We start from the raw sequence: 20840 nt of genomic DNA, 5'->3' as shown, positions 1-20840 counted from the left end.
CTGTGAGAAACCCCGGCAGGGGCCGTTGTGGAGATTAAGCAAGCTATTGCCCAGAGTCACAGAGTGTGACCCCGTGAGTCGAGTAGGCACCGGAGCGAGAATTGTCGAGACCGTGGAATTTATGAGCCCGAGACCCGCCGAGGCGGGGAATCGAACCCTGGTCCACGGTCGATCTCAGCTTCCGGGTCTGCCGCCTCTAACCACTGAGCCACACTTCTCCTAATATGCCCAATTATGGTATTTTGCATGATGTTATGAGTGGTGCAAATGATGAGTATTGACTTCCGTGCTCTATAGAGTTATGTGTTTTCCCAAGGTTTTTGGATCTCTGCAACCTATAGTTATTTACTTCAGGGCACTTCATGTGATGTCATGATAGTTATCTTATGGCACAGTGATCTATGTTATTATGGTCTAAATTGTTTTATGTGCAATGCAAAGGATATTTTTATATAACCTCTCTTTTTGTGGTGTGCTAGTGTGTCACTGGTGTGTGTATGTTGCGCAAACGCTTTACACATTGCCCCTGGGATAAGCTTGACTACTATGCCAAGCTACCAAGGGGCTGAGCAGGGGTTATCTTATGTGTGTAACTCCCTTACCCTGACTAGAGTGGTGGGTTCTGCCTGGCTTAGGTGCACACCCTAGCAAACCAGAATCCACATTTCTAACACTTGTAATGTACAAGGGGTTCAATAATAAGACTAACCAGGCCAATCAGGATTCTGAGTAACACAGTAAACCCATGGCTTGGAGCCTGGACCTTATACTCATACTGCTCAAAACAGCTCAAATGTCCAGGTGACAATGCAGCAGAAAATGAGGACTAATCTGGGAAATTGGTTGTGGAAAATCTGATTCCTCTAGTTATTGCTCGTATTTAATGAACCCTTGGTGTCCAGTAGGCTGTTTCTTTTAGCTAATAGTTATAGCATCAGCTGATAACTGTAACGCTGGAGACCAGATTTACCAATCTAGGGGCATATTAGCAAGAACCTCGTTAAAATTATTGCCATTTTAGCGGCAGGAAACTGCCGCTAAAACAGAGATAATGGGCTTGCTAATATGCGTTATAGAATTCCAATACAGGCCCAGGTTAGAAGTCCTGCACATCTAACCTGGGCTTCTATTGGAATTCTATAACGCATATTAGCAAGTCCATTATCGCCGTTTTAGCAGCAGTTTCCTGCCGCTAAAACGGCGATAATTTTAACGAGGTTCTTGCTAATATGCCCCCTAGTTACCATGAACATTTTAATGATAGCATTCATATCAAGTATTACTTTTGAAAGAAATATTAATAGGAAAGTCACTATGCAGTGCGACAGAAAAGTAATTCTGATTTTGCGCACAGAGTATGATTTTGGAATAAAGCTATGCTCCGTTTATTAAGGTTTGCCTACCCAGCTAGTTTAGAAACTCTGTATACAAGAATGTTTTTGGGGTTTTATGCTGTGATCATTCTGTGAACATGGCAGGCTGGTTTTACACACCGTTCTTTCGTTAGACATACATACAACCCAAAACGTAACTGTGCGTCTTATTTTGTTTTTTCTCTCCCTCACCAACACACTATATACATTAAAAAAATGGAAATTGCACCCTCCACCCTAAATAGAGCAGGCAGGGTAATGCCCTTGCTCTGATGAACCTCTACTTCATCAGACCATCAAAAAAAGCTTCCTATTGACTGAGGCAATAGGACTCAGTCGATGCATTCGTTTCTAAATGAGGCAGATGGACCTAGAGTTCGTCGGATAGGGTTTGCGACAGAGTACCAGGTGTGCCAAACTTTAAATCAATCCCTTACTTACAATGTGCATATTGTGCGCCATCACAGTAATGCCCCTGTAATGCATGTAGGTACATTTTTGCCGGCAATACCAGTGTGATCTTGACTAGGCTGAATGCAAGGGATAGCTACTATGAAAGAGTAATCTAATCATGTCCGGGTTATATTTATTTTTCTAATTATATATCTAATTTGGGAGTGCCACCTGATATTGTTGCTTGACTTTGGCTAGGATGTCTTTCCAAAATGTTAGATAAGCCCTTTAGCGCAGCTGATGCAAGTCTGATAATGTGAGTCTAAGAAGATTAACAAGATATTTTAAAACCATCCCTGTTGGCACAGTGGTAAAATAAACAAATGCTTGCCTCGGATAAACAAAAGCTTTAGCACAGTGCTTTTATGGAATCTCCGGAATCTAAAAATAGATTCACACCTACATCCCTTTCCATGATTACAATCTCCCCATAAAGGTCATTAAAGGCCATCCACAAAGGTCATTGATGGCTCCAGCTGTTTGCACAGTGCACATGTAGCATTCAATCATTACAAATGATGATTTCTGGTTAGGATTAGGGCATCAAGGATTGAATATGTAGGGTGGGATAGATCATTTTCAGATATCTATTTGTTATCTTTGCATTAAAGTGTGGTATGCTGACCACTGGGAAATGGCTAACTTGCACCATCTTGGGAGTAGAAGACCGATTGCAGAGGAGTCCTCACACCCCTATGTCCCAGTGCCTACTGCATCGCGCCATCATGACAACGGCGCCCCAGATAGCTGGGAACCACAATATTGATCCGGATCGACTCTAGCACATAAGCAGACTCTAAAGAAAGCACCAAACAGAAAATGCCTTGCAAAAGATGTAATTTTATGTACAATGAAAAGGGTTGTGTGGAGGGAAAGCATGTGTCAGAAAAGAGCCGAAGAAAAAGCAAAAGCAAAACAGGAAGCTAGAATTTGAACACGAAGTTGATGGAGAAAGCACATGGTAGTAGACCAGTCTCAGCTTTGTGGAGCCAGCGACATCTTACCAGTGAAGCCCAGAGATGCGAAGAGGTTTACCGTGTAATAAGGGGTGGAGGGTGCGGGAGGTCTTTCTCTCATCCTCTGCTGAGATGGTACAGCAGCGGCCGCTGATAAACCACTTGCATTGTGTCTTGGAATATGCTGAAATATTACTATGCACCAGGGCTTCATTTTAGACTGAGGTTTACAGTGCTCAGCTCAGGCACTTAATCATCAACACCAATGCTTTTCATGTGCACCAGTTAAGGACACATTCATTTATGGGAGATTAAGTGATTTGCCCAGAATCACACATATTAAACCAACGCCAAGAAGCAAATCTGCTTCCCCTGCTCCAAAGTCAGCAGCTCTGATCATTACGCCACATCCTATCTCTACTTTCATAGTTAGTAGTTGGTTCTGTTTTAGGTGGCTCTAACATGAGAAATGGGCTGGTGCAAGCTGCCCCCTGACGGGAGCCCTGGCACTTCGTTTTTTACCAATTAGCTACTGATCTTCACCCAGGATCCCTGTATAGTTTGGTGCTGCCCAACGTGTAAGGAGTATGAGGGCTATTCATGAGGTAGGGATGCTGCAACTGATTTTTCTTTCTCTGCAGAAGTGGACTATTATAAGAGGGTGTCATATGTTTCTATTACATGAGAGTGCCCGACCCGCAGAGGCAGGTGTGCTGTAAATTCAAAAAAGATATTTTTTCCTTGAAATATTTCCCCAAAAATATTTGTAAACTCCTCTTTGTGGGAAGTGAACAGGGTCTGCAACCTTCTAGGGTAAATCTGTGCCATATTCCAAAGCTGCTCAAGTATAATCATGAATCACTGGATATCACTTGAAGGGCCTACTTCAACTCTGTTGTTGTGTATGTAAGAGTCTTCAAAATATAACAGGATGTTCTGTTTTCACGATTGTTAAATGCACAACGGTGGATCTGATATTTACGGCCACTAAACAAGGTTGGATTTCTATACCATGTTTAATCATTTTCTCATTTATAAAGTACATTTCTGTAAAGATATGGGTGCAAATGTTTTAGTAAATTACAAATAGAATTTAAATTAGTTTTGAAATATTTTTGTTGTGAATGTGTGTCCCAAGTGGCAGATATCTTGGGGGAGATTAATAAATCCTGCTACTGCCAGCCCAGCATCAGCAAGTGTTGTGTTGTGCTAGGCATTGCCTAGCAATTAGAAGAACTTGGCCAAGAGAGTCTGTTTTCACTCAGGTCAAGATGCCTTTCAATACGAATTTGGAATCTACCCAGTCTTCTCCTGCTTTGTAAAACCACAAGAAGTATGGACAAATCGTGATACTACAGAAGAAAGCAGAGGAATATGTTTTCATTCTAGGTTGGAGTACTTTTGCTTGACTCTCCCTTCCTTTCTGTGAGCCCAAAGTATCAAAAATATTGCCCAGTATGCCAATATCCTGTAATGTCTAAGGACGTTAAAACAGATTCTACATTTGCCAAGGGAGGTATTTGTTCGGGAAAGAAATCGGTGTACTGCTGTAGCCCATCAATGCCAGGACCCGGTTTAAAGTATGGAAATAGTTCATGCTCTTGTGTCCTTTAAAATATAAAGTTGTAACGCCCAATGTGGAGAGGAGCAGCATCCTGACCAGTAAGAGCCAGAAGTAGTGCCCAGCCAATTGACGTTTGAGTGGAGGAGCTGTATCTGTGGTGAAACACCCAGGAGCCACAAAGTACATGTATCCCAGCAGGCCTGTATTCACCCAGACCATCTGTGTATCAAGAAGATTGAGGGCCATCCAATGAGCAATCCAGGACTAGGAGTTGGGGAGCCTACATCATCACCACTAGTCCTGTTGTAACTCAGCTGGTCGGGTTTCCAGACCAACCAGGACAACTTCGTTTTCTTTCATCAGCTTAGACCATAGCATTGTTTGCCACTGGATGTAGCCAATCGCCCTGATAGCCAAACTCTTTGAATCATCCTTCTAGCCCTTTACATTCTGGGAATATCACTGTTAGAAGTCCTCCCTGGACATAACTTGGACTTTGGGATTAGTTATATCCATGCCTGCTCCCCCCTCAGCTGACTTGCTACATAACAATTGTTAAATTCATTGTAGGCCATTAGTGGGACCCGGAGACTCTTAACCTTTGTGGCCTTGCTCTTGGCATCCTTAAGCGTTATATATATTGACTTAGGATCGCGGATTATTTTGGCTCATGTGTTTCTGGGTGGCTTTGCTTTTGGGGTTACCTATGCAGATAACGGGTTCAGCAAAAATAGGGTAGTGAAGGCAAAAGGTCCAGGTGAATACCATGGAAAAGATGGCCATTTCCAACACGTACTGATTTTAAAATCCTAAAAATCCATTATGTTGTGGCTCTCAGCTGCCCCGGGCCTTGGAAATGGGTTGATGGTAGAGTCTGTTAGACCTTTCCAACATCCGTGCTTTTACCATCACAGATTAGGACCGATAAGTACTCGGTGACTTCAACACACTTGTGCAGCTAAAGAGAGGAGAAGTTAAGGGTACATTGGACGGACATTTGAAAGAGATTGCTGGAATTTTGATATGGAAGCCAATCGTGGATCTTGAGATGTTTATTTCCATTACGCTCATGTGCTTGTTTTCTGCATTCCTCGATATTATGTACATGTTGAGAGACAAGGTGTTACTTTTAACTGTGAATAGCTGAGTGTAAGTGGTGTTTATGAATCTTTGATATAATACGCCGTGACTTTCGTGACACCTGCACTATCTGCCCAAGGGCCTTCCTCAGTCCCACATATAACATCACTTCCGGTAATGTTGTTTCAGGTGAAGTATCAGGGGTTCAACGATTCTACAATCCAGCCCACCCTCCCCTCCCCCCCAAGAATATTTGGAATGTGGCTCCTCTGTAAATTAATGTTATGATTTTTATAGGAAAATACGAGCCGTTTTGTCAAAGAAGCCTACATGTTCCTAAGCAGGTGGAGTGTCGCCAGAGTCCTTAGACCTCCCAGCACAAGAGGGTTCTGCACGTTTTCCACAGGTCCCTGTTTTTTTAAAACCCTTTGAAGCTTTAAAAACTCAGCTGCGTGAATCATATTTTCTAATTTCAAAGTGGGAAGGGAAACGAGGCCAGGTATTATGAAAACATCATTACCAGGAAAGATGTTTTGCTATTCTGATGGCTGACAGAAAACTCGAACAGAAACAGGTATACAGTTTCTTGTTGTTGAAACTGACGCTGTACTGCCCCAGGGCCTGAAAACAAATGCAGACGTTGCTTTTTCTGCAACTCTGTCTAATTACAAAACCAGTATTTACTTAAGGCACTGGGACTTGCCTCTGCGCCGCGCCATTTCCTATGGCTTCGGGGGGAATGTAATTAGCAGCAGTTTCATGCAATCAATAGAACATTATGTCAAATGATCATCAACCACATGCCATAAACATTCGGCATCCTCGCAGGCCAGAAATGACCGCCACTTCCTCCCTTTCTCGTAAAGCCTGGACCGAGCCGGGTCGGTGCTTTCCTCCTGGGCTCTCTGACCTTACAGGCAGGACCCGCCCTTCTCCATGCCGAGAAAAGCCTTTCCTGGCATAGGGCTGGCATATGGCCGGGTCCCTTTAGGGGCTGCTCATTCGATGCCCCCTGACAACACAATGACTTTGCTTTACGGATGGATCAGAGCCGGATGCTTGCTGCTGCAAAGGGTCATACACGCACTTATTTCATGAGTGATATTTAGAAGGTGTCATTGTTACTGGGGGCTGGATATTGCAACCCTGCTTGCAAAACTGATCTCCCATCAACAAATCCGGGCCACAGCTCCAAATCCGGCCCACAACCTTCCAGCCTTTCGGGGAAACTCCTGATGCCCGGAACGGCCAGTCCGGGGACCACGTTGCGGCAGCCCGAGTACTATCTCCTTTCAGCAGAGGATTTGCTTCTGGCATCATTTGTACCTTATTACTCACACAATGGGGTGCATGTTTCTGGTAGGCAGTCTACAGAGCTTTTCAATGTCCGCTTCTTATCCTAAATTAACACATAAAGGTACAGCATGGCATACTTTGTGAAGGTCTCTCCATGTTCACAACACTGCAATGGCAACACAGCCAACATGGTGCCAACCAGTGGAGAGTGGCTTTAAATCTAATGTTCTTCCTAAACAGGGAGCCTATAGCATGACTTTCTGAAGTGAATTCTTATCTGGGGCTGCGGGAGTTAAGGGCAGGCAAAAATCATTTTGTTACTGGAAACCCTTTCATTCCACCAGGGACAGATCTTGGAAACCCTTTCATTCCACCAGGGATAGATCTTGGAAACCCTTTAATTCCAACAGGGATAGATCTTGGAAACCCTTTCATTCCACCAGGTATAGATCTTGGAAACCATTTCATTCCACCAGGGATAGATCTTGGAAACCCTTTAATTCCACCAGGGATAGATCTTGGAAACCATTTCATTCCACCAGGGACAGATCTTGGAAATCTTTTCATTCCACCAGGGATAGATCTTGGAAACCATTTCATTCCACTAGGGAGAGATCTTGCCAAAAAATAGTGAGTGAGTGCCCCCGCCTGTTTGGGGGATGTTTGGGGGAGTAAAAACCGGAACTTCAGATACCATTCCTGCTGAAACATTATCCTTTTTCATCACGCTTTCCCCCACCCAAATGTTTAATGGAGTTCTACTCTATCGTCCCCCAGCGGCCCGAACGCCTTTTCTCCAATCCATTAGCACTTTATTAGAAACAGTGCCAGAAGTCTCTGACTTCACAATACTTGGAGATTTTAACTTTCATTTAGAAAACATATTAGACAAAGATACTTTGAGCCTGATTGAGGATTTCAAGGCCGTTGGCCTAAATCAGTTAGTTACCTCACCCACGCACAAAGCAGGTCACGTTCTTGACGGACTATTTACTAATAACCCGGCCATTACCCCCCCCATTGTTATTCCTATTGTATGGTCAGATCATGCAGTGGTGATTTTCTACACCTGTGTCAAGAAACACAAAAATCAACTCTCGGCAAAAAAGCAACAGAGGCCCAGCAGAGAATGGAAAAACATAGATATGAATATACTAGCCGAGAATCTAGAAAATACTAAACCATCCAAAGTGTCAGACCCTCAACTAGCAGCAAACAATTACAACCAATGGCTCACAGACACCTTTAATCAAGTAGCGCCTCTAAAGAGAGTGCGGTTAAATCGCGCAACACCATCAGCCCCTTGGTTCTCTGAACTGCTAAGAATAGAAAGACAGAAATGCTGCAATTTAGAAAGGCGCTGGCGGGTTAAGTATGATAACAATGATAAAGAAAGATACAAACAAGCGCTATCAGGCTATAGGAAGATGCTAAGACTGGAAAAAAGTAAATATTTTTGTGAACAGATTGAAAAAGCAAAGAACTCCAGTAAGCAACTATACCAGGTAGTGGCTACACTAACAACCATACCAGCAGCCAATACCACTGAGACCACCCAAGACTTCTGTGATCAAATGGCTGACTTTTTCAGGACCAAGGTCACAGAAATCTTTGATAAATTTAACAATGGCATGACACGGGAACCATCAGATAACATCAAGAACGTACAATTCACATTCTCCTCTCTGAATGAATTTCTCCCTCCATCACTATCGGAAATAAAAGATCTCATTAAAACAACTAAGTCAGGCTCCCCACTGGATCCTTGCCCATCGACCATCATCAAGCTAACATCTGATGTGGTAGCCCCTATCCTGGAGAACATCTGCAGTACCATCTGTGAATCAGGAATTTATCCTCAAAGTTGGAAAACTGCCACAATAAAGCCACTTCTAAAGAAACCCACTCTTAACACCTTGGAATTAAAAAGTTATCGCCCTATAGCAGCCCTTCCTTATCCATCTAAAATACTTGAAAAAGTGATAAACAAGCAGCTGGCTAGCTACATTGATCATAACAACTTGTTAGATAACACTCAGTTTGGGTTTAGGAGAGGACACAGAACGGAGACGGCGCTCATTAAGGCTTCTGAAGAGATCAGACAGATCATGGACCAGGGTGGTTCGGCTGTTCTGATCTTGCTTGATCTCTCAGCGGCCTTTGACACGGTCGATCATAACATCTTGATCGACCGTGTCACAGCCATGGGCATAAAGGGCAAGGCTGCGGAGCTTCTGGCCTCTTTCCTGGCTAACAGAGAACAGTCAGTAAAGATGGGGAACTTCTATTCACCTACGTTTGTGCTGCCTTGCGGAGTCCCCCAGGGATCCTCGCTGAGTCCGACACTTTTTAACATCTATGTGTCGGACTTGGCGAGGGTCATCAAAACCTATGGAATGGGAGTGACTTCGTACGCTGACGACACTCAGTTGGTGTTGGCAGTGCACAAAAATGGGATCGAAGTGGCAGCCAACTTTCAGACAGGCATAAGAGCCATCAGTCATTGGATGGACAGTAATTGTCTAAAATTAAACACCGATAAGACCGAGGTAATGGTGTTTGGAGACCTAAAACCATCTTGGTCGCCGATCTGGTGGCCACCCGAAATGGGCAATCCACCCACCCCAGTCTCAAAGGTCAGAAACTTAGGAGTGCTGTTTGACAACAAACTAAGTTTCACCAATCACGCCAATGCAGTAGTTTCCTCTTCCTTTTTTACGCTACGGAAAGTGAAAAAGCTACTACCTTACCTTCCCCTGTCTGCAGGGAAAACCCTGATGTCCTCCTTGGTGTTATCCAAGGTGGACTACTGTAATGGGCTTCTGCTGAATGCTCGAGAGCAGGTCTTTAAAAAATTACAAATGGTGCAGAACGCCGCTGCACGAATTTTGACCAAAACCCCCAAATTTGCGCCTATCTCATCCGTCGTTTATCAACTGCACTGGCTCCCAGTAAAAAAAAGAACAAAATTCAAGGCTTTGTGTATTACATACAAGGCACTGAATAGCCAAGGACCCGAATTCTTTAGGGAATCACTGCAGACGTATGTTCCCAAGAGAGCGTTAAGATCTGCCTCTTCCGCATCCCTATGCATTCAACGAGTGAGAACAGTCACTTGGGGAGATAGACGTTTCTTGGTGGCTGCCTCGAGGCTCTGGAACTCCTTACCCCATCATATAAAAAACAGCTCTTCACTGTTGCTTTTTAGAAAGCAAGTGAAGACTTGGTTATTCACTCAATAAATACACAGGAAGTGCCTCTCTGTCTGCCCAGCGCCGAGACACCATTCGTGGTATTTGTTCGCGCTCTAGAAGTTTCGAAAATAAATAAATAAAATAAATAAATGCCTGACAGATAAATGGGACCACATTTCCCCCTGAAAAGGGGTGCCCTCAGGGCGCACACTGACTATGTGCCACCACTTTGTGGCCATCAGACAATGGTCCCCTTGCCTTTGTGCTTGTATTCATATTTCGGCACGGGTGCAAAAGCAAAGTGTTTCACTCAATTGGAGCCACGACCTCATGGAAATGAGGGAATGCCGCTTTAGCACAGCACCAGCGTGCATGTGCTCCAGCTTCATCTGTATCACAAAGGTCTCCAAGGCAAGGGGTGCAAAAAGTGGGTGCCCACACCCGTTGTACCCCGAGGCACTTTCGGTAATATGGCCTCTGGATGTTGTTCATTTATAGGTTTGAAGTATTTATTATATTTGTTGATTTTATAGCGCAATGTGTCCCTTGCATAACATGCATAGGTTCTTAAAGCAATCTGTTATTCTCTTAATTTGTCCATCGTCATTCCATTCCACCACAGATTTACGTGTGCTGAATGTTTTTTTGTTATTAGAATGGTAAGTAAGAGTGCAATCTCCTTTTAAGAAAATTCATTGCAAGTTACTCAATAAGATCGGCAATATGAGCTTGTTTCAATTTAGAAAATCTAGCTGTGATGAAAAAGGTAAACTAGGGCAAGCATTTTAATATCAGAAGAGAGGCCCTTCTAAAAATGTGAAAGGTAAAGAGCTGTGCACAGTACGTAATTTGTAAAGAAAGAGTGCCGATTATGAAGCCTGCGGCCGGTGCGTTTAAATGTCGGCACACCTAATACTAAGGCTGGTATTCTTAAACCCACCTCATGCCTCTTTAATCCACTACCAGACACTCTCTGTCCATTTATCTAACTCTTGCAGGTTCCTACTCTCCTTTCATGTAATTTTTTCCGTTTTTATCTTCCTCAGTCTTTTCCATTTGTGTGTTTTCCCTTTCTTCAGCCGCGGCTGGCAGTGGGAGTAAATGCAGGGCAGTGACGTGGGGAGGGGAAGGGACAGAGTGGGGGGCAGTAATGTATGGATTACAAAGTTTTACAGGTAAGTAAACATTTAAATAAATAAAATGAATTTCGTTGAGTACACTACATCCCAAAACGTGATGCAGTGGGCGCAACGAACGAACAACGAAAGAACCTCTACCACTTGTCAGTTCACTCCTGAGTTTTTTTAATACATTCCTACACATTTTAGTGCTACTACAGAGTACATAGCTGCCCCTAGTAGGAAGTACGTAAAACAAATTAATTCTGGTGACTGGTTCTATCAATCAATTCTTTCAAATGTTAACAGAGAAGGTTTAGATAGCTACTTGTTTCTACATAATTACATCATGTTGAGATATCTTGGTTATAACAGCGAACATTAACCACGTTGAAACCGCGGCATACCTTTGCGGAGGAGAGATGTGAAGCCCGCTCACTTGTGTTGTTAAGTTAGCGTCCGAGTTGTTGTTCATGTAGATCCTGGATGGATTATTATATGGTGAGTTTAGCATTGCTCTGCTGTCACTTGGGCTTCCTCCAGGAGAAACCGGCATTGACCTTGTGTGGTGACCATTCCCAGCAGGCGCGTTCTCCTACAAAGTAGAAAAGCAGGCATGGTCACAGTTAGGTTTCACTTAGTGAGTAACAGCTAGAGTTCTACTGCTTGGAAGTCTAAAGAAGATTGTATGACGCTCATTTAATTCTGGAATTGGTTTCACCAGACAAATGTACACCTTATATTAGGATATAGAACACTTACAAGTACCAAGTAAAAAATATGATTTACATGATTTGCTTGGTTCAAACGTTGTATCGGAGGTCTGGAAAAAGTATTGGCCTTATTGACATTGTTATTGATATTCACAGTTATTCTCTTTCTCTCTCTTATAAAGTGACTATTTTTGCAAAATGTGATCAATCTAAAGTTTTCTTTCTAACCACAGTATTACCAGAGGGATTATAGGTCTGTGTGACAGAGCAGCTGTCTGGAAGCTCTATTATTACCAAATCTTTAAAACATACATAAAGTGTACTTGTACTTCACCCAGAGCAGTGTTGCTTTCTCACCTAATGCTACTGGATATTTGGTGTATTAATCCGCCTTCTTGGAAGTTCACGATTAAATGTATGCAGGACTATTTTACAACACTTATTAATCATCACACTCATTTATCACATTCAATGGTTTATGTTTTTTTTTTTTTTTCAGTTTAATAAAGTTTTATTGAGCATAAGAGAAATGACACATCATAATATAACAACATGAGATAACGCAAAGTCAATAGGAGATAATCATGAAAGATATTTGGAGATATAAAGAAGAAAGAAACGGGGTAGTAAAATCATGTAATTGAAGAAAACCGTAGAGAAAAAGAAAGAAGAAAAAGAAGGAAAGAGAAAAAGAGGAAGAAAGGAAAAGAAAGGAAGGAAGGAGGGTTAAGGGGGGGGAGGAGAGGATAAGAAGTTGGAGAAAGGTAGCCAGGTAAGATCAGACTTGATTTTTAAGGAGACAGATGAAGAAGAAGCAATAGCAATTCTATGCTCATCACACACAAAATTCCACCATGTCTGCACAGACAGTTTAGAGTTATCTTTCCAGCAAGATAAGATTACTTTGTATAACAAATATCTTAAGTACAAGGGTAAATCTTTCTACTTCAAGTATTGGAAAGAAAAGGATATTATGTTTGTCTACCAATTTTTTTCAGATTCAACCATTATTTCATTTGATGTAATGCAAACTAAGTTTGATCTATCTGTACAGTATCGAAATGAATTTGACATCATTACCAATGCCATTATGTCTCACCTCTCTACCCTCCCTACGTTTGATATCCTTCCTTCCCTTACTCCTTCCACCCCTCTATACCCTATGTTTACTCAACAAATACCCAAAGCTGCTCTGATTTATAAAATGTTATTAGAGAATGTTGGTCTTAGACCTAAAACTGTTAATGAAGTTGCTTGGGAAACTGATTTCTCTTTCTCGTTATCTGTTGATATTTGGGATCGGTTATGGTCCAAACTGTTTAAGACTTCAGTTTCGGCCCGTATTACTCAATCACTTTTTTTTCTGTACCATAGAGCTCTTTTTACCCCTGTAAGCATTACAAAATTCTCCCCATCCTCCTCACCCCTTTGTTGGTCATGTTCCTCTCACCCAGGCACACTTAAACACCTCTTATTTGATTGCCTATCAGTTCTTAACTTTTGGAACTCAGTTTGGAAATACTGTATGCGTATTTTTCATTTTTCTGAACCATTTTCACCGTTACATATTTTTCTAGGTTCTCTGTCTGATGTTTTGGACTTACATTCTTATAGTGCTAAATTGTTTGATCAATGGTTTATGTTTAATATTCATTCTGTACAGAAAACAATAATTTTTTCTACTTTTTCTTCTACATCTGCAAAGTCAATATACAGGCTTTATTGTAATAAACAGCATTTGTGCATGCTGCATATGTAAATAGACATCTGGCAGAGCCTAATATTAGACAGAATTCAGAAACGAGCACTCATTTTTGGAGTCCATGACTGTGCTAGCATCATTTGACTTTGACCCAGAGCAAGAGAGAATGATTGAAAAGGGAGAATAAAGGAGGAAGAGAAAGGAAAATAAGTGAAAATGGAAAAAGAAGTGATGAAAAACACATGCAATAGCAATAAATAGACATACAATGTGTGGTGGAGTAGTAAGAAATGGAAACAAGGCTAAGCCACGGTGGTATTCAGCAAACCCAGCACTAGCAGCATTGGCAGCAGGCTTCTAAGGAAACTTTGGGCACTGTGGATGCCATTTGGTTGTTTCAGGAGTTACAGCTGTGACCCCTAGCTGTTCCCTTGCAACCTCTGGCAATGCCATTGAACAGTGAATGAGTCACCTATCAACACACTCCTAGGGACTCCCAGGCCACACACTGCTCTAAGCTGGAGTATGTTGGGCCTGTAGGCTTTTACTGTTGGTGTGCACTTCCACTCCAGACTGACCTGAAAAGGGCAAGTTCAGTTTTCTGGTGTCCATACCACTGATGTCCCTGAGCAAATATTCTGAAATGCCACAATTCCTGTATACAGACACAGTCAGTGGTCGTTCTTTCATTTACCTTTGTTTCTATTTATATCAGCACGTTCGGGTTGCCACAGTTGTAGCATTACATTTCTTAAAACACTATATTTCAGCAGTGGTGTTGCAATGGAGCAAAACGCCCTAGTCCATGCAAGAAAAATGGGCCCTTAGTCTGCAGGCTGAGTCATAAAGTGCAATGATAATCTGGCTCAGGAGGCTCCTCAAGCCTCTGGGCCCTTGTGCTACTGCACCTTCTGCACCATTGACAGCTACGCGCCTGTGTTTCAGACATTTTTGTTCCCTTGTTCTCTTTCTCTGTCTGAAAGAGTGTGTTGGAGTGAAGCACAGGCACCAGAGTTCTGTGTGGTGCTACTTTTAAATGCAGAATCTGTCCAGCTCACTAACAAGACCTCTGCTAGTCACGTGCATACCGGGAACCAGGCGAGTCTGGTTCTATCCATTAAAAGCCTATCTTTCAGACTGACTCCTGTTTCGGGCGATTGGTTTGGAAGTGAGTGGCCGACGACTGTCAACCTTTAAACTTACTCGAGCATGATAGTCCACAGCTAGGCACTAGAGAAAATTCATTCATTCAGGACCAATGTTATGGCACTGTGTTAAGTAATACATTATACTGTTTTATTTTTGTGAAAGAGTATTGCCTCATGCATCCGTAGTGAGGGTCAATGAACAATCTGGAGCGAGGAGGATCTGAGGCATTGATTGGGAAGGGGAACTCTGGCCATAAGCACTGAATGAACTCACCACAGCGGAGTCCAGCGCTTAATTTACAAAAGAATACATGCTGAGGCTCAAAGTTTTGTTCAGAAGCCATGGCCAGCGCTGGGGGTAATTTTAAGTTAAGGAATCTATAACTAATAGTCTCTTTCAGATTATCATGACTGTGTTGTCTTGATTTCAAGTAACAAAAATGAAAATTCCTTTCTGTGTTCTTTTTTGTTACTGTTAATACCCAGTCCTTTCTGGTTTTCTGGGAAACTCTCTTCTTTTGAAGTTGTCTTGATTTCAACTCATGCCTCTATAATCCACCACCAGACACTGCCTACCTTCATATCTCTATTTCATCCCTGCTTTCTCTGTGTATTGTTTTTCCATCTTTTTCTTCCTCCTTATCTTCCCCTTTTGTGTTTTTCTTACTCTTACTCTGGATAAAGGTTTGTGGAGGACATATAAGTGCCAGTCCTCAAAAATGAGTTCTGCTGGGCCCTGCCTGCTCTCAAATTAAGCACTGTGAGAAGTGCTCATCAGAATCCACCACTCGTCATTGCTACCAGCTCACTCTCAGTCCGCGACAACAATACTATCCAAAGATTCATATTCAGAAACACATTTGTTTGTCGGCTCACAAATGACTACCAATGGTTACAAAAGTCACCATCGCACTTGTATTTACATCGTTGGTTTGTTTTTTACCGCAGGGTGTTCCTTAATGGAACCACCTTTAACAGCACCCTACTCCCAGCGCTTAGACGCCTCCTGGCAGTAATGCACTCAACAAGTCCCACTAACATAACATAACAACACGTAATACTATATTAAATTAAGTTGAGCAACCTAATTATCGTAAGTACAGACAGTTGCCATATGTGTTTCCATCAGTCAGTTGTGGCATTTTAGCCAATCCACCATACTTGCGATGATAATAAGCAAAACTATATCACACAGAATGCATAAATATAAAGGCTAAAAGAGCAGGATTGACTGACAATTCCACCCAATTAGGTCCTTTGGCAGCTATGACAGACAACAACTTCTTCACCTTGCCATGACTTAAAGCTGCTGCAGTAGCAGCCGGCATAATGTTATGGTAGCAGGTAGTACACGCTTTTGACAAAAGACTTTGGCTCAATCGGAGTAATTTCCTAGCAAATGTATTCCTTACCGTAGGTAGTGTTTGAAATTGTTTCAACAGTAGACATTTCATCTTTTTGGACAGTTATTCGCAAAAGGACATTTTCGTCCAAGAAATGATCAGACAAGTAAAATGTCAAAATAATATAGGGCATTAATCATGTATGTAGATGTCTGGACGGTGTTAAAAATTAAGTTGAATGTGAAGGCTTACCGGTCAAGTGAAATGATTGCCACAAAGTGGGCAGCATGTACTGAATATTCCATATTTGTTGCATTTTCTGCGCTAGATTTCTGGATCTGGTACCCTGTCCTTTAGTAGACTCTAAGGGGCATATGTGACGTTTGCATGCAGGCACTTAATAATAGAGTGTGCATCTGCACTTTTGAGCGAGATATAGAATCTATATTATGATGTCTCACACAAATGCAGTGATAGTTACCTACAAAGTTGCAAAGTGATCGCATAACGCCATCTTGGCAAATCTTTGCAAATCACACATCAAGTTACTAAATCTCTATGCTTTACATGCACATATTAGGGTTTTGTGATTTGCAAATATACACAAAAATGGCCTGGCAATGTTTCATGTGTAGAATATATTATATCTGTCAACATGTACATTAAGGCACATATCACAAAACAATTCACAGCCACTAATATAAATATTCTTGGATGTACACACACTAACATACATTCACACACATGGAAACAAATACAAAAAGAAACGAATTCAGAAGCTAGATGGCAGTTTTCCCAGTGTCATATAATGATCAATCATTTAGGATATGTTGGTTTATTCTAACAACATAAACGTTTCTCCTTGAAAACTGCATACTTTCTCACAGAATTGCATTAAAAATAGCCAGATGACAGATCAGTGAGACATTTAATTTATTGTGCACAGTAATAGTTGTGCCCAGACCGTGATAACTGTCGCATTGACATATTCTATAAATACAATGGTATGGCAAGGTCGGGAAAGTATTCAGTAAACATTAACTTTCCTATTAAAGGGAAGTTGATAAGCTTCTCTGCAAGGGCACAAACATAACATGGCCCAACTGATATTGGGTCATTCCTGCTGTTAACAACAAATAAACACTAAAAGTAAACATAAAATTACTATCTAATGGTACCCACTAGGTGCTCTACTTGAGTCCCACACACGCACCCATCACAGCAAAACAGGCACTTTTTGGCAACATTTTGCAACACCCACAGTTCATGCATTTCTTCTGACCAATCTACAGGGCAAACACTCAAAGGAAGTTATATATACTACACTCACTCACACAAAATATTGTATCAAACACACATAATAGGCAAAGATGCCTCTCTACTAAACACCCATGGCAAAATGAACAACGTACAACCTTACTACCAGAGCTGAAAAAATCCTTTGTTGTGGTCTGCGCACTGACACACACAGGCACACAAACACGCCCATACACACACACATATTCATACTCATAAAGTTCTACACATATTCACAACAGAATCTAGTAAGTCAATATCCAATATAATTAATAATTTTTTATCGGAATATTATTAAGTTCTACAATTGCAGGCATATTCACATTTAATTCACCTCTAACGATTATAATGCAGGCCTAAAACAATGCCAACGATCCCTGTGATTCTGGTCACCAGGAATCTCAGATCTATATAGAGGACGCCCAGATTCCAAACGAAAAGTGGTACCCTAAAAATGAGAACTGTGCACTTAACATAACGTAACAATATATAACCAAGCAATATTTGTTTGAGAATAATAAAAATATAACAGTCTAAATTTAACGACACTATATCTCTTTTTGATCTGTCGATTCCATATATATGACGGACGGGTAACAAAGTATTTAAATAATAGTTACTTATAACAGCAAATTGAAAGCTGGTTCAATGTATGTATTCTTGATAAATCACGAATGGTTGGACCCAATAAACATTTACATTGGATCCATCTAATCTCCAATGTACATAATGAATTACTTTTGAGCGCACACTACAAACATTTTCTTAAGAACTGTAAAACTGTATGCTGCCGTCCCTAACACCTCTGGTTAGGCCACATACCTAGGAATTGTAGAAAATTCCAGCTTCAGATGTTCCCCTCATGTTCTGGTAAGTGAGCAGCCTCAATTTAAATAACACATCATGTCTATAATAATGTTCCCAAAAACATTTCAAATTCTTCCTCCTGCACCAACCAGCCCACAGAGAAATTCTACATACAAATATTAAATAAATACGTGGATTCCACAATGAGCGTACAAATCTTCAATAGTAAGTTAAACAGAGCCTCTCACCCTAACACCTTAGACACACGTGCATACAAATACACAGACACACACACACACCTGTGGACACAAATACACACATGAACAGGCACACAGACAGAGGTTAACTTAGAACAAAAATACCAAATGAAAATTGGCTATTAATACCTATAAACACATTTCCTACAGCAATTTCCACGAAACATCGCCCACTGCACAGCAACTTTCCAATTACACGGATGCTTTGCCGTTCACAAACAGAACACTGGACATAGCCCTGGCACACTCATGTGCACAGCATGGCACCTAAGCCATATAGTTAAGTGTTGCCAGTTCAACAGAGAGTTCCCACATATGTTAGAAAACTATTCATATACATTAGCTAAAACAAACACCTCGCCAGTGTAGCATCATATCACAGCAATGTACCTGGGCTGGTAAAAATGTCTAGTAATCTATCCGCAGTGCTCAGGTAATGGCTAACTGACCACCCAGCGCAATAAAAAAGGGCAAAGTCCTTTGGCACACCCAACCATACACAAACCACGCACAAAGACCGGTACCTGGATCAAACTCACGCTAAGTTCACATTGTTATAACAAACCATTGCCAAGATAGACATTTAACAAATGCCAACTAACCAATCAAACACAAATGGACAATCATATGTAATCGATTGACAGAAAACCTAAAATCAGATGCAGAAAGGGCTTTCCGGCTAATGGCAAAAGGCATGGGCGTAGGAACTGTGGGGGACGCGGGGGACATATCCCCCCCAGATTTTGGAGTGGGGGGGACACAGGGGACAAGGGTGGGGGGACGCGGGGTCAAACAAATTTCCCCTCTACCTCCTGAGAGGGAGATTGGCAGGCCATCAGCGCTGAGAGAGTTCAAAAGGGCAGTGGCAGGGGGGCGAGTGGCCTCTGACGTCACCTTATGCTGTGACTATCGGATCAATGGCCCTGCACTTGACCTGGCGCCTCTCCAGTTACCTGTCTGTGAGCCGCCAATGATCCGATAGTCACAGCATAAGGTGACGTCAGAGGCCACTCGCCCCCCTGCCACTGCCCTTTTGAACTCTTTGTGTGGCTCAGCACCCCTGAGGCTCCAGGAATGATTTAGTTCTCACATCAGCTGCCTGTAGCCAGTGCTCTGGTTGATTTGCTGGCTGACCTGACCTCGTCGTCGGACTTCTCTGTTGCAGGCTTGAAGACAGAAGGGCTGCAGGCAGCAACACGCTCTGACGCTCGGTTAACTTGTAAGTAGGGGCAAGGGTTGTTACACTGCATTGCCAGGGGCGCCTGGTGACATCTGAAAGTGGTCAGGGACGTAACAATAACCCCCGCAGCCCATGCAGTGCGGGGGGGGGGGGGGCGAGCTCGAGGGGGGCCCCCTTCAGCACTGTGCACGGGAAGGCCCAAGAGCACCAGACTGGGTAGGCAGCGTGGGCCAGCCCTGCCAAGCATCATGCCTAAGGCATTTGAAGTCACGTCCCGAATCACTGCAATAAAAAAGATAATCACGCATTTGTGCCCCTGTCCCTTTGTAAAGGAGCTTTGAAGAGTCATTCCGGCAAGTGCGCATTCACAGCTCGTCTGTTTACACATTTAAATGTTTCCAGGGGTGTACAAGCCGGCCCAGAGACAGATTACTATGTTTGCCATGGAATTCTTCTCTGGGCCCGGATTGTTACAATTTTATTTCTATCATGCCTTTTGTCACATCTTGTTTGAATCCGGGACCCCTGTGCTGCTGTGATTGAATCGTGCTGTCTGACGGAACAGGATGTAATGGGTGGTGCCTTGAGAGCCCAGAAACTTAACAGCAGTGTCACTGCCACACCCGGGCGACCACGTGTACCAGATGCAGGGACGGCTGTCTCAGCATCAGCAGCATGTTGAGAGCCAGCTCTTAAGTGAGAAGGTAAGCGCTGCGCCCAGAACTCTGCTCAGCCCTTTCTCCAGGGTTGGTTGAACTCTGAGCATAGGGCACATGTTGGCAGCCTGGACTGAACACCCAGATTGCAGCAGCAGGAACTAGGCAGGTCAGCCATCGCAGCTCCCAGAGCATCTGCACAGTGGGCTCTGCTGAAAATCAGCAGCAGAACACTGTAAAATTTCAAGTAAGCCAAAGCCTGAAACGAAATTCTCTTGTATACTGACAGTATTGGATATCAGAATTTCCTGATATTTTATTCAGGCACATCAAAGCACGGGTAGCGCATTTTTTATTACATGAGCAAAGTCTCCGTAGATTCAGATTATTGGCCTACTTGCCCAATTAGGAGGTTCTTGTTTCATTAACGTTTGTGTCATTTTACCCACAAAACGGAAACATTTCTTTCAAAGCAGTAGTTAGAACTAAAAATGAAGGTGCATTGCATGTAGATTAATTTTCCATTAAGCAACTTAATTGGTTGACAAATGTCTTATTTTAACTTGAAAACCAACATACAACTACAATTGGTAATAATGATAGTTTTCTCAGGAATTGAGAAATTTGCAAAGGAAATACTTCACAGCTTCCCACCCCAATTCAAAACAGCCACCCCCTACAATATTGCACAGCTTTTTTTTATT

General features: G+C 42.4%; 1 protein-coding gene across 1 annotated transcript in view; it reads right to left on the bottom strand.

The window, feature by feature from the left end:
* PDLIM4 (PDZ and LIM domain 4) overlaps window positions 1-20840 on the bottom strand; it is a 617535-nt gene that overhangs the window by 138743 nt on the left and 457952 nt on the right. The window contains exon 4 of the mRNA XM_078653108.1: window positions 11442-11629. Coding sequence (XP_078509234.1) covers window positions 11442-11629 — 188 coding nt within the window. The remainder of the gene's footprint in view (window positions 1-11441; window positions 11630-20840) is intronic.

Source organism: Lissotriton helveticus, chromosome 7 (genome assembly GCF_964261635.1).
Source record: "Lissotriton helveticus chromosome 7, aLisHel1.1, whole genome shotgun sequence".
NCBI lineage: Eukaryota > Metazoa > Chordata > Amphibia > Caudata > Salamandridae > Lissotriton > Lissotriton helveticus.
The sequence above is the reverse complement of the archived record's forward strand: the minus strand, read 5'-3'. Positions and strand labels throughout refer to the sequence as shown.